The sequence below is a fragment of the Hemicordylus capensis genome, chromosome 1 (assembly GCF_027244095.1).
Source record: "Hemicordylus capensis ecotype Gifberg chromosome 1, rHemCap1.1.pri, whole genome shotgun sequence".
NCBI lineage: Eukaryota > Metazoa > Chordata > Lepidosauria > Squamata > Cordylidae > Hemicordylus > Hemicordylus capensis.
This window is the reverse complement of record NC_069657.1, coordinates 339149349-339163780: the sequence shown is the minus strand read 5'-3', so window position 1 is coordinate 339163780 and position 14432 is coordinate 339149349. Positions and strand designations below refer to the sequence as shown.

General features: G+C 43.3%; 1 protein-coding gene across 8 annotated transcripts in view; it reads left to right on the top strand.

Annotated features, from left to right (window-relative positions):
• The first annotated feature begins 1303 nt into the window (after nt 1-1303).
• The window catches only part of FAM184A (family with sequence similarity 184 member A), a 143029-nt gene continuing 129900 nt past the window's right edge, over nt 1304-14432 (top strand). For 7 of the 8 annotated variants that reach the window (XR_008312948.1, XM_053282952.1, XM_053282927.1 and 4 more), the window contains exon 1: nt 1439-2354. Coding sequence is in view for 7 of the 8 variants with exons in the window: in XM_053282952.1 (XP_053138927.1) it covers nt 2193-2354 (162 nt within the window). In the remaining variant the exon portion in view is untranslated. The other variant, XM_053282918.1, reaches the window with a different exon arrangement.

Here is a 14432-nt window from a genome sequence, read left to right as displayed (position 1 = left end):
GACAGGCAGGATCATGTGGGAAGAATTGGTCCATTACATTTCGTACCATCATGATAATTCATTTTATAGTAAATACGAACAATGAATAAGTTGAAGCCCACAGCAGCTTTTCAAGGCTCTTCTTACCTGAAGGAAAGGGTTTTGGATTAAAGGAAACGATATTGCAAAATGTTGTCTGGGTACCGCAGATGAAGCAAATAAAAGGAAAGAAGCGCTCTCTGCCTTCTCCCCACTGCTAAAGAACCAAGGGAAGCTGCACTCTTGTCTGGTGGGTCATGTGGTCAGAGCTGTCCTTAGAGAGCCCTGGCAGGGTGTAGGGCAAATCAGCCAGTGCAGGGCCCTCTTCCAGTTAATTCTAATGGGGGTTAAAAGAGTCGCCCTGCTTGCCATGTCCTAAGGACAGCCCTGGGTGTTGTCTGTTACGGTAAATCATAGTAAACTGCCTTGAGGACCGTTCAGTCGACAGACGGTGTATATACTTTATAGTATGCATGCTTATACTTTTCAGAGGTCCGATATTGTTCTATTTACAATCCTTGTTTTATTGGTTTCATGTAATATTCTAATTTTCTGGGATTGTGGATTTGGGGTTCTCATGAGCTGTACGCCATGATCATCACAATTATAACAAATTAAGGCTTGACTTATCTCGCTTTGCATGTAATGCGTCTATCTCATATATCAGTTTCACCTTTTAATTTGCATTACTGAAATTAATGAACTTTTGCACGATATTCTAATTTTTCGAGTTTCACCTGTACTTCCAATACATACATACCTAAATGTCTATGGTTGATCATCCAGGGGCCTATCTGAATGCCAAATGCTGGAATACCCATACTAGAATGGATACTAAAATAATATCTGCTGTAATGAGCTGTAACTACAAGCACTACCATTCTACTAAAGTGGAGTGCGGGTGGCATCTCTCTCCCACCATACAGGTATATCATATGAGCAATCTCTGAGAATGCAAAAAGTTATGGGATCCTTCGCAGACGCCTGGGCACACGGTGCTCAAATGACCTCAACGAGCATCATGAGCTGCAGGCAGGTGGAGGAAGAGGGCAATTGCTCGCCACTAATGTTAGATGAGACGAGCGAGCACAGGCTAATAGCCACCACCCTACCTGCCGTAGGGACCGGACAGAGAGGAGGGTTGGGCGGAGATTGACCGATAGCTGGCGTGCATGACGTCGGGAAGAAAGCGAGGGCTGACGACAATGTCTAACCGACAGCACCTTCTTTGGGTAGTATTCAGCAGCCCTCCTGCCCCCTTGCTTCCCGCTAGCGCGCATGCGTCCGCAGCTAGCGAGGTTTTACCTCACCACCGCGGGAGGCTGTTTAAGCCGCTTTCCAAGGTTCTGACAGGGGGCGGGGACCAAGGCCAGCATCCGGAAATGACGCCATCGGCACGGCGTAAACAGTTCGGTGAGACCCTGGTAACCGAGTGCGCGCCTCTGTGGCAGAGCGCAGCAGGGGGTGGCTGCGGGAGCAACAGTCGCCTCCTCCACCCCCATCCCCACCCCCTCTTTCTCCTCTGCGGGGCGAGGCAAGGCAAGGGTAGCGTCGGGAGGAGGGGGAGCCCCGTGGGCTCAGCGAGACGGCGGGGGGCGCTCCGCTCGGGCTCCCCCTCCCCTCGCGGGACCTGCAAGAGAGGGTTCCGCGGGCAGCGCTGCTCTGGGAGAAAGTGAGCGGTGAGGGGAGAGGCGAGCCGGGGTCAGAGCCGCTCGCCAGCTCACCTGCCCCGGGGACCAGGGGAAGAAAACGGTGTCAACAGAATCCTCCGAGGCGGAGGCTTAGTTATCGCCTCAGTACACTTGGAGCTGGTCTTTTTCTCCCCCCACCCCGCCCGTTTCCTTCCCCTTTCCCTGGACTGAAAGGGGGCCCTGGGTCCTTCCCCCGCACCCCAGGAGGAAAATGGTGCAGGAGGAGCCAGAGTGACCTTTTGGGGTGGGGGGGCGATATTGTGAATCCCGAATACTGTGTCTGCGTGTGTGTGCCTGTGAAAAGGGGTAGCGAGCTAGCTTGACCTGCCCCCTCCTTTCCTTCCCTCTCCCCAACTGGAGGTTTTCCATCTTCCATCTTCTCTTCTCTCCGGCCCCCACCCGCCCCGCGTTTTCTTGTCGCCCGATCTCTTCCTCCTCCCGGTCCTTGGCAGAGCGGTTGACGGGGTCTTCTTGCTGTGGAAGATGGCGACACCAGGGATGAGCTGGCAGCAGCACTACTACAGCGGCAGCTCCTCGACGAGCGCTGGGAAATTCACCACCTCGGCCACCTCCTCACTGCTCGGCATGGAGTATAACCAGGACCTCCATCTCAAAATGAGCAAGAAAATAGCTCAACTCACCAAGGTAGGAGGGCGCCCTCCATCCTCCAAGTCTCTTTCTCTCTCTTAGTGTCTTCATTTGTTGGCAAATTGGCCATTCTTGGCTTTCTTTCAGCTCTTCTTTATTTTCATATTTTGTTCTTAACCTTAAAAATGTGTATTTTAAAGTTGACATAGTCTGGGGGAAACCTCTGTTCTGCCAACCACTTAAATCTGACAAGAGTCATTTAACAGAAGGCTATATTCACTTCACAATGGCTGTCCTGTCATTTGCAGAGGGTACATTTAGGTTTCCTGGTAGAAGATAGATTGTCTCTGCTATGCTGCTACTTTCTCCGGATCTATTTATGGCAGAGTATGCAACAATAGTGACTTGTTTCATAGTGCCATTTTTAGATTGAACAATTTACAAATATTGTCCTTGGAACAGATGAATGGAACTGATGCTGTAATCTTATGCATACATGCCTGGGAGTATGTCCCATTGAATGTAATGAGATTTACTTCTGAGCAAATGTGTATAACATCAGGATGCACTTCTTCTATTCTTAGAAGCTATTTTTTCATATGTAGCCCTGATCTCACACACCTTAATTATCATCTTTTTCTAGCCCTTGTTTGTCTTTAGCTTGTAAATGCACTCATTGCTTCTATTATTTTAGCCATTGCTTTTTCAAGCTTCTATTGTATCACTTCCTTGCAGAATAGTTCTATAGAATGAATCATTCTAGTTGAAATTCACTGGTGAATTAGTGCCTGTAATGCTTTTTTTTTTTTTTTAAGGAACAAAACCTGCCTGTTACAGCAATCTATGCTTTAGACACTACTGGTGATGAGAGAATCTGTAATCTCAAGCTTGCTGTGCACTAATGTTTTTCTTAAATTACTAGCCAACCCTGTGTAATAAGGGCTGTGGACTGATTAATACATTATCTTTTAGGCCTACACCTAACAGATAACTGAAAGTGAGACTAACATGTTTGGAGATATGCACATATTGGAGAGCCAAGATTAGTTAAAGCTCTTTCCCATTGTTCAGTTGTGCACATAAGTTTGTTTATGTTAGAAATTTAAATCCTGACCTTCATAAAATGAGTCCATAGTGACAACTAACAACAAAGCAATATTAAGTTAACTGTATAATAAAATCACAGAATACAAATGCATCAGCATAAAAAGACCAAAATTTGACTGGATAAAACAGAATTAAAAGACTTTGTGCAATAAAATGTCTTCACTAACCACCACAAGATGGAAAGAGAGGGAACCTGTCGCATTTCCCTCAGAGAGTTACAAAGCTGTGTTCTACCAGCAAGAGGCCCTGGTTTTGGTTTCTGAGACCCAACAAATGGATCTCAGTTAAGAGTGGATCAAATAGCAGTAAAGGGCTTGAGATGCTAAACTAAGGACTGGACAGTTTCATATGGGAGCAGATGGTCTTTAAGATAACTTGGTCTTGTATAATTTAGGACTTTTAAAGGTCAATACTAGCACTTTAAGTTGAGCCTCAAAGCAAGTTAACAATCTATACAGGATTGTTGTAATAACAGCCAAGCATTTTGTTTGCCAGTAACCATCAGCTGCATTCTGTACCAGTTATAGCTTCTGGACTGTCTGTAAAGGCAACTCTGTATAAAGTGCATTGTAATAATCTGACCAGGAGGTAACCAGAGCATGGATAACTGAGACCAAGGGTGAAAGGGCCCTCTTCTGTAATGTTGCCCAAAGCTACCTAGAGAGCAGAGCTCTATTTGCAGAAGATTTCTGGGAATTATCCCCTTTCTGCAGTATGCTGTGCCCCTTCTTGAGGTTTTTACAACATGAGCAGATATTTTTCAGGAGCATAGGGGGCTGAGATAGATAATATCCTTTGCACAAGCTAGAATCCAGCCCATAGACATTATTTTGTCTTCTAAAATAGGTTAAGGAATGTTAGTACTTGTTAAACAAAGCATACAGTGGTCTCATACTGTCCATTAGGTAGACTTGTGTTTTGGCCACTCAAATTCCAAATAAAATGCACCATTACAGCAGTGCCGCGTGGAGGCCAATGTTCACAGTGCAGTCATCTCCATGTACTACTGCATGCTTCTGGAGTGGGGAGAGGGTTACTTTACGGGAAGCTGAGCTTTGTACTGCCCTGGCGGTAGTTGAGATGGTAGTATGCAGTGGGTGGTCAGGGCTGGACTGGGGGCACTGAGAGGGTGGTGGAATGTATGTGGGGAGAGCGCTGGGTTTTGAGCAGAATGGGTAATTAAGGGTGGGAGTTGGGAGATATCCCGTCGGTGGGGCACACCGGGAATATGCCCTGTTTCCCTGTGGGCCAGTCGGAGCCTGTAGGTGGTGTGCAGTGTTCTCTCTAATTTTTTTCATCTGTGTGAAGAATGGGTTTTGTTCTGGGTGGCAGTATCAAGGCAGTGTGTGCACACATGCATTCAGAGTGGGGCCTTCCTGATTTAACCTAAATGGGGTCTAAAATTAACTGAGTGGACATCAGAAAATGTGTGAGCACATGCATATGTGCATACCTTAGAGGGAACAGTGGTGGTGTGCATGGGGAACAATGGGAGTGGCAGTCCCTCCAAACATTTTCCCTGAGAATTCTTGGGGAAAGTGTTTGGAGAGACTAGCCCTCCCATTTCTCCCCATATATCTCCTGCTGCGGCCTACGGGCCATCTCAGCTGCTGCTGAAGTGGTATGGGAACTGGCATTCCATAAAGGAACCTCATATGCACACTGGAAACACGCACAGTGTCAGTTTTGCTGTGATGGTCAGCTCCATGCAGCACTGGTGTGACTATACACTTTATTTGCATTTGGAGTGGCTGAAACACAAGGCCTACTATCCAGGTTCCCTGTTTGTGGGAATGGATATTAAGGTACATGTTTACTAGACTCTGTTGTACACAGTACTAGTCTGTTCTGGTTTAAAATGCTATGGTACATCTGGTTTACTAACTTTTATACAGAGAACTTGCATTTTGGGCGGTATATAAATGTATTAAATAAATAAAATAAATAAATAGTACAGACTGTGTTGATGAAGCTTTAGAGAGTCTAGTGGTGTTGAGCAACTGTGTTTGAAGAGAAAAGGGGCATCACAGAATGGCTGAAAGGTCCAGTTGTACCTTTATTGTAAAGGGCATGTTAACTTCTGCGTTTATGAAAGAAGCTAATGCTTGCCTCTGATGTAGTAATATCCATGTTAATCCCAATGGCAATTAATCTCCAGAATGATCATCTTCGTAGAACCATAGAGCCCTGTCTGATAAAGGATACAAAGTAGCACATGTAATGGAAATACTTTGGAGATAGGTTGCTTGTTACAGGTCTGAACTTAATTTAATTCAGCTGAAAACTAATGTTTATGAAGAGTGTGTTAGCTCCTAATTAAAAATATATATACAAATACAAATCACTATAGAAAGCTACTGTAGTACTTAGTGTACAAGCATCAACTATAATAAAGTGCCTAGGAAGTCAGTAATTTTGTAGCTGCATATTCATGCCATGTGATGTGAGAACTTGGATGAACATTTTAAAGTAGCTGGAAAAAGCAAAATGTTTGACCATTGTGCAAGACAAAATGGAATCTGATGTGCCATGTGGAGAACATTATATTGGTATCTTGTATTGGTGTCTTGTGTTAGAGTTACCACAGAGAAAATACTTATACTCTGGGAATTGCCTCTTTGAAAATACGTTAGTCCTCTTCAGGCATTCAAAAGAAAAGATGCTGTTGTGTACAGCATCTCAAGAGTATGCCCAAGAGCCACATCTTGGCACTGACATGTTCAGAGAATCTGAGTGCACACACCCTTGCGCTGAAAACACACAGCACTTGTCTAAAGAAGCAAGTGCTGTATGCATGGTGAAGTTTATTTGTGTGATTGGGGTTCCTCAACCTTCCAATCAAACAAATAATCTTCATCATGCTTACAACATTTGCTTCTTCACCACCACTTGGGATGTTCCAGATCCAGCATTTCTGCCTTAGGCTAGTTTGCACTCAACTCAGAGTACCCTTTTCAGGGCTAGCAACAGGTTTTTCTGGGTACAGTACATTCTATGTAGATTTTATATTACATATCTCTAGAATTGCAGCTTACCAATATGGATGGGAGGAAAGCTTGCATGTATGTCCATGTGCACACTTCTCAAACTGGTTTGCGTTGCTTCTTGGAAGGCTGCTGAGCATATAATCCATGGTCTCAGTGCAGTTTGTGTGCACACTTCCCCTGTGTGTGAGAGAGAGAAGTCTGCCACTTTAGCTCCAGGAAAAAGAAATACTTGCTTCATGTTCCAGCATTTCCTCTGTTCTTTTAACCTGTTTAATTTTTCTTGCTGATTAGATTTTTTGGGTGGGGGGAGCTGTTGTTTCCCTTCAAAAAGGATTGTCAGGATATGCGTATCTTGCTGACTTCTTAAGAGATCAGGCAGTGTTGTGCTCTTTGCTTTCCACGCTTAGGGTGAAGGTGATGTATCATGACTATCTTGCAATTCAGGTACCTTTTTTTGGCTCACTGTACTTCCAACCTGGTACAGAAGACTTGCTTGTTCCCCTGTTCCTGTTGAACACAGTAGGACTTGTTTCTGCATAAATATGTATAGGATTGTGCTGCACATCTTGCAGCAGTTGCCATTACTTGCCAGGGAAAAGTTGCTGTTGCCAATGCCAAATAAAGGCTGCATTGTTAAACATACTGGCTGACATCCAGAGCAGCCATCAGAGGATGCCATAGAACTGTGTCCCTGCTCAGGGAGGCTGCTCTTAACTTGGTGTAGCCCTCGAGGATATATTTTTGGAAGGCAAAGAACACTTATGGAGGCAGGGGATAGTTGTGGAAATTGTTCCCCTCCCCCATGTGTGTGCTTTGCTGCTCAGCAACACTCAAAGAGTGAAAAAAGAACAGCTTCTCTGCATGGGCCCGATAACTGTTCTGGATGTCAGCCAGTGATTTGGAAGTAAACCCTCTTGAACATAGTGGGACATGGTTCTGAGAAAAAAAGTATGGGATTTTTGCTATTTTGCAAGTGATGGGGAAACATTTTTTTCTTAAAGATCTTCCAAACTGAAGTACTTTACAGCCCTTATCCACAGGTCTAAAACTTTTTAAAAGCATAGAACAACAGAGAGAATAGCCCAAAAGGAAGGGGAAATGAAAAATCTGTCCTGTGTAGATTGCTTAAGTTCTTATTAAACTGTAAATAAGCCTAAAGACAAGTAAAATTACACATATGCACATCATTCTTAAATTATGGAAAGACAGTACTATATAAATATGTATTTTATAAATGTGTTATGAATGTAATTATGCCTGCATTTCAAATGTTGTTCCATTAAAAAAAATTTAAATTTGAAATAGAGTACCTTTTATTCTTAATAGAAGAGCTGCACAAATAAATATATTTGCTATTCAAAGTAAATGTGTGTTAATCCCGCCCCCAACAAACAAATAGACACTAGATTAGATCTAGCAAGAACTGAAGAAAACCAAGCTAATATTATTATTATTATTTCTTGTTTACACAGTCAGACAGGTGTTATTGACTGGTTTGTTTTATCCAGACATCGAGTCCTTCCCAAGGACCTGGGATGACTGAATTTTATTGTCAATTGTTATAGATATCGTCGCAGAATATAGGCTGTTCCCAGTAAAGTTGCTTTTTGTAATTGGCTGATGGTGATTTCTGTGGCCCCTATGGTGTTGAGGTGCTCTTCAAGGTCTTTTGGAACTGCACCCAAGGCGCCAATTACCACTGGGATTATTTTGGTCTTTTTCTGCCACAGCCTTTCAATTTCAATTTGTAGATCTTTGTATTTGGTGATTTTTTTCTATTTCTTTTTATTCTATTCTGCTATCCCCTGGTATTCCTATGTCGATTATTTTGGCTTGTTTTTCTTTCTTTTCGACTACAGTTATATCTGGAGTATTGTGTGGCAGATGTTTGTCTGTTTGTAGTCGGAAGTCCCATAATATTTTTACATCTTCATTTTCTTCAACTTTTTCAATTTTATGGTCCCACCAATGTTTGGCTACAGGTAGCTTGTATTTTTTGCAGATGTTCCAGTGTATCATCCCTGCTACATTGTCATGCCTTTGTAGTCAGTCTGTGCGATCTTTTTACAACAGCTGATTAGGTGGTCCACTGTTTCATCTGCTTCTTTACAAAGGCGGCACTTGCTGTTTGTTGCGGATTTTTCAACTTTAGCTCTTATTGCATTTGTTCTTAGTGCCTGTTCTTGTGCAGCCAGTATTAAACCCTCTGTTTCTTTCTTCAAGTTGCCATTCTTAAGCCATTGCCAGGTCTTGGTGATGTCTGATTTTCCACTTATATTGTGCAAAAATTGACCATGCAGGGGCTTATTTTTCCATTTTTCTGCTCGGTTCTTGACTTGTTCTTTCTTGTAGGCCTGCTTTGTTTCATTGGTGTTGAATAGTTTCTCATTATTGACCATTTGAAGTGCATCTTCTTCACTGTCCTTGATATATTCTTCAAGGCCTCTTTTCTCCTCCTCTGCTGTTTGATGGACTTGCAGCATTCCTCTTCCACCTGAGCTGCGAGGGAGGTATAGCCTATCGACATCACTGTGGGGGTGCAGAGCATGATTGATGGTCATGATTTTCCTGGTCTTACGATCTAGCGTCTCTAGCTCTGCCTGGGTCCAGTCTATTATTCCTGCAGTGTATCTGATAACAGGTATAGCCCAGGTGTTTATGGCTTGTATGGTGTTCCTGCCATTGAGTTTGGACTTGAGGATTTTTCTAACTCTCCTGATGTATTCACTTCCAATTTTTCTTTCAACTTCAGTGTGTGCGATATTATTATTATTATTATTATTATTATTATTATTATTTACATTTATAAACCGCCCCATCCAGAGGCTCTGGGCGGTGTACAACAACTTTTTAAAAGACATAAAACCCACAACTCAAACACAATGCTAAAAACAATATAAAAACAATTAAAAATGATTAAAACTATTTAAAACCAATTAAAATACTTAAAAAAACAAAACAAAAACACTTTACAAATCTTGGAAGGCCAGGCCGAACAAATAGGTTTTTAGGGCTCTCTTAAAGGCCGACAGCGAGCCTAAACTGTGGATATTTGCCGGGAGTGAATTCCATAGACCAGGAGCACCTACAGAAAAGGCCTGATTCTGAGTCGCCACCAGACGTACTGGTGGTAACTGGAAACGGACCTCTCCAGATGACCTCAACGAGTGATGGGGATCATACCGAAGAAGGCACTCTCTAAGGTAGCCTGGACCCAAGCCGTTCAGAGCTTTAAAGGTAATAACCAGCACTTTGTATTTTGCCTGGAAACATATCGGCAGCCAGTGCAGCTGTTTTAAGACAGGCATAATATGGTCTCTCCGGGTTACCCCAGAGACGAATCTGGCTGCCGCATTTTGAATTAACTGAAGTTTCCAAACTACGTACAAAGGCAGCCCCACATATAGCGCATTGCAGTAGCCGAGCCTAGAAGTTACCAGCTGATGCACCACTGTTTTAAGATCGTTCTCTTCAAGGAATGGACGCAGCTGTCGAATTAGCCAAAGCTGATAGAAAGCACTCCTGGCCTTAGCCTCCACCTGAGATATCATGGTGAGGCCTGGATCCAAGAGCACTCCCAAGCTGTGTACCTGTTCCTTCTGGGGGAATGTAACCCATCCAGCACAGGAAGATCTAACTCATCCCCTAAATTCTGATCCCCCACAATGAGCACCTCCGTCTTGCTTGGATTCAGCTTCAATTTGTTATCCCTCATCCAGCCCAATACTGCCTGTGGGCAGGCATTTAGGGAGTGAATACCATTTCCTGATGATGAAGGTGAAGATGATAAGGAGAAATAGAATTGGGTGTCATCAGCATACTGATAACACCCTGCACCAAATCTCCTGATGACCTCACCCAGCGGTTTCATGTAAATATTAAAAAGCATTGGTGACAGAATGGAACCCTGAGGGACTCCATATAACAGCTCCCATTTTGAGGAGGAACTGTCACCAAGCTCCGCCATCTGGAATCTGCCTGAGAGATAGGAGCGGAACCACTGCAAAGAAGTGCCTCCTATCCCCAGTTCCTCCAGGCGATCTAGAAGGATACCATGGTCGATGGTATCGGACGCTGCCGAGAGATCCAAAAGAACCAACAGAGTCACACTCCCTCTGTCGATTCCCCGGTAAAGGTCATCCATCAGGCCAACCAAGGCAGATTCAACCCCATAGCCCGCTCTAAAGCCAGTTTGAAATGGGTCTAGATAATCGGTTTCCTACAAAACTGCCTGGAGCTGGTTAGCCACCACTCTCTCAATCACCTTACCCAATCATGGGAGTTTGGAGACCGACCTATAACTGTCCATCACTGAGGGATCTAGGGAAGGCTTCTTAAGAAGTGGTCTAATACTTGCCTCCTTCAAACAAGGAGGCATCCTACACTCCCTCAGCAATGAGTTAATGATATTAACTAAGCCATCCCCACCAATCTCCCTGCTAGATAAAAGCAGCCAAGTTGGGCAAGGATCCAGAGAACAAGTGGTAGGCCATACCGTCCCAAGCAGCTTGTCCACGTCATCAGTTTCATTGATTGAAACTGATCCAATCTAATACTGCAAGAGGGATTGCTGGACACCACCTTAATAGACTCTGCAGAAACAGTGGCGTCCAAGTTGGCCCGAATACAGGAGATTTTGTCTGCAAAGAACCCATTAAAAGCATCACAGCAAAACAAAGTCGGTTTGAATTGGAAGGAGCCTGAGTCAAACTCCTCACAACTCGGGACAGCTCCTCTAGACGTGAACCCACTGAAGCAATGCGTGCAGACCAGAATTGTTTTTTTTGCCGCATGCACCGCCTCCACATAAACCTTCAAATGGGCTCTATGCTGTGTCCTGTCACATTCAAGCCGAGTTCTCCTCCATTTGCGTTCCAGTCACCTACCTTAGGGAGGCGACTGGAATAGAGAATATTATTTAGGGAATGTTACTCAAATAACTTGCTTTCGTTGGAGTTAGAGGGCTACATAAACTTTAACAGGTGCTGGAAACTACATAAGTTATCTCCTTAGCTTTCTCTACCATGTGGCAGTTTGCGCAGGGATAAACTGTCCTCCACTGACCAGTTAGAGGGAGTATTATTGCTAGTCAGTTTGGTTGCAATACCCAGACTGTTCCATCAGTAGAATGTCTCTTCCATGAATGGAAGGGGTTCTTATGCAGGCACAACACTCCTTCCGTTTATGGAAGCAATATTCTGCTGACAGAACATTAGTCTGGATGTTGGCTAATCTTTCCAAGCATTGCCCAAACAGCAAGAAAATGTTAAATTTGAACAATGGCACATCTCCCTTATAATGGGTTGAATTCTAAGAAATGTGAGTGGACTTTTGCTGGCACTATGGGGTTTTCCTGCTTCTTTCTTCTGATGTAAGCTCCCTGCATTCCTTAAAGTCACTCCAGAATGTGATGTGATGTGTGGAGCCCCACACAGGAATCAAGAACTTCCCTTCATTTTCATGAACAGAAATGCCTTCTGCTTGTGCAAGCAACTCTTGAAGTCAACCCAATATGAACACTGCATTTGTTAATTATATGCTACAAATTTTTTGTATATCAAGCTTGAACAAGCACTCCCTACTATTACTGTCCAAGGTTTTCAAAAATAAAGAGACCTTGTGTGTTGCTAAATTGAATACATGTGGGGATGTGTTCTGAAATACCTTTTCAGTTACAAAGTCTTTTTAGGTTTGCTTAGCTAATATTACTTTTCCCTGTCTTGAGGGAGGAGGGGAGATGAATATATACTCTTGTTGTAGAGGGAATCTTTTTATCGAAGTATTCATTGGAGTGGAAATGCTGGCAACTTGCCTGGAATGTAACAAAATTATTTTAGATTGAAGGGCATGGCTACATGAAAATGCTTTATGATAAAGAGTTCCTTTGTAGTAGAACTCTTCCTTTATAGTAGAACTCAAAAGATTCGAATTTGAATGTGTCTGCAACACCACAAAGCTGTATGGCATCTTCTAGGTTAACTAATCACATCATCAGGATCTTTAATCAAATGAATGAATTGGAGAAAATGGAAGATTCCTCTTGCAGTCTGCCACTTTTCATCTTTCTCAGCAGTTACTGAATCACAAGATTGGAACTCAAAGTTGCTTTAGCAAACCAATAAAAAGCCTGTGTTCCAGAATTTTTGCTCTGTGTAAACATTTTGAGTGTTCCTCATCTTCAAAGTGAAGGAAACCATGAAAGAAGAATCTTTTTCCAGTCTGGTGTTTAGTGAAAGTGTGTTTCAGTTTGAGTACCTTGGTGAAATGTGTGGGTTTTTTTAGTTATGCTGCTGGGATACTAATTTGAGGGGGTATTCCTCAGAAAGGTATTCCTCAGAAAGATATTCTATTATATGCTTGTGTTTTGTACAAGATAAATTTAGTTCCTTAGCTATATGTAATGCTACAAGCTGTATTCTTCTTAAATGTAGACTAATTAGTTACTAGGAATGTGCACAAAATAGTTTTTGTGTCTTGTTTTGAGCTTAAAACAAAATGCAAATACCAAAATGTTTTGCCGAAATGGCTGTTTTGACTAAACAAAACTCAGAATGTTTTGAGTGTTTCAGCCATTGAAACAATGGGGAAACCCAAAACATCCCATTATTCCCCATGGGTGGCTCCTAGGGACACCAAAGTGGGTTATGTGGTAGGGCACAATGGGTGCTACCTACCTACTGACCCACAAAAGAAATTGTCAAACAGGTGATCTTTAACAATTTTCTAACCTTTCCCCAAAACCTCCATAGGATCCTATGGGGGTTTGGGGGGAAATTTAGAGATCTGTTAAACTGCCTGCTTGGCCTTTTGTGGGTTGAATGGTAGGTAGCACCGATCATGACATAGGACGCTGTCTTATACCAAGTCAGACCATTGGTCCATCTAGCTCAATATTGTCTACACAGACTGGCAGTGGCTTCTCCAAGGCTGCAGGCGGGAGTTGCTCTCAGCCCTATCTTGGAGATGCCAGGGAGGTAACTTAGAACCGTCTGCATGCAGATACTCTTCCCAGAGCTGCCCCATCCCCTGAGGGGAATATCTTACAGTGCTCACACATCTCCCAGCATGGACCCTGCTTAGCAAAGGGAACAACTCATGTTTGCTCCCACAAGACCAGCTCTCCCTACCACACAACCCACTTGGGCTGTTTCTCCATTGCTCCCTCTGGTGGAACAAGCTGCACCCCGAGAGAGTACACACAAGGTTTGCATTGCAATTGCAGTGCATTTTGCCCTCCTGCCTGGAAAAACACTGCAAAAGCACACAGTTAATGGGAATCTGCACGTCATAACACAGACCATACATTTATAACACAGACCAAAAATGGCCAAAAGAGAATCACTGACCCAAAATCCATGGCCAGCCACAATGCCTGCGCTGCAATAATGTCATCAGCACAAGTTGTGTTCTCTCACACAATTATGACTTTTTACTTCCTAGGATTGCAGTAGCTGCCACAGGAGCACCTTAAGCAGCAAGCTTAGCCATAAGCTCAACTTGAGCAACTTCACCCACATTTTGACTGAGTACACCTTGCAGTGCAGATTGCAGAGCATAGTGGAGCAGTGAGTGAAGCACAGGTTAGGCTGAAGGCCAGATATGGAGCTCATCACAGCAATCACCAATACATATTTTATATTTATTTATTTACATTTATAAACCACCCCATCCAAAGGCTCTAGGTGGTGGTGGTGTGTGTGTGTATGCGCGCGCGCACACACACACACACCACTGTCTATTTCTCACCACAACACTATCTCACAAACAAAACAAACCACAACTCAAGGAAGAAAGGCACCCAAGTTTTGTCTTTGTCCATCTGAGATCCAGCAAAACCAGATAACTGCAGCAGCAATAGCACAGCATATTACACTCAGTGTTGAGAAAACCACAATCATACCTTCCTTCCTGATGTATCCTCTTCAAGAGAGGCACACTAGAAGGCCTTTCTCTTCTGCCCAATCTTTATTCATGTTTTTTCTTTTTCTTTTTTCTTTTTTCCAAGATCTGAAAGCATTGGCTCTGTTAGCTTCATTTAGTG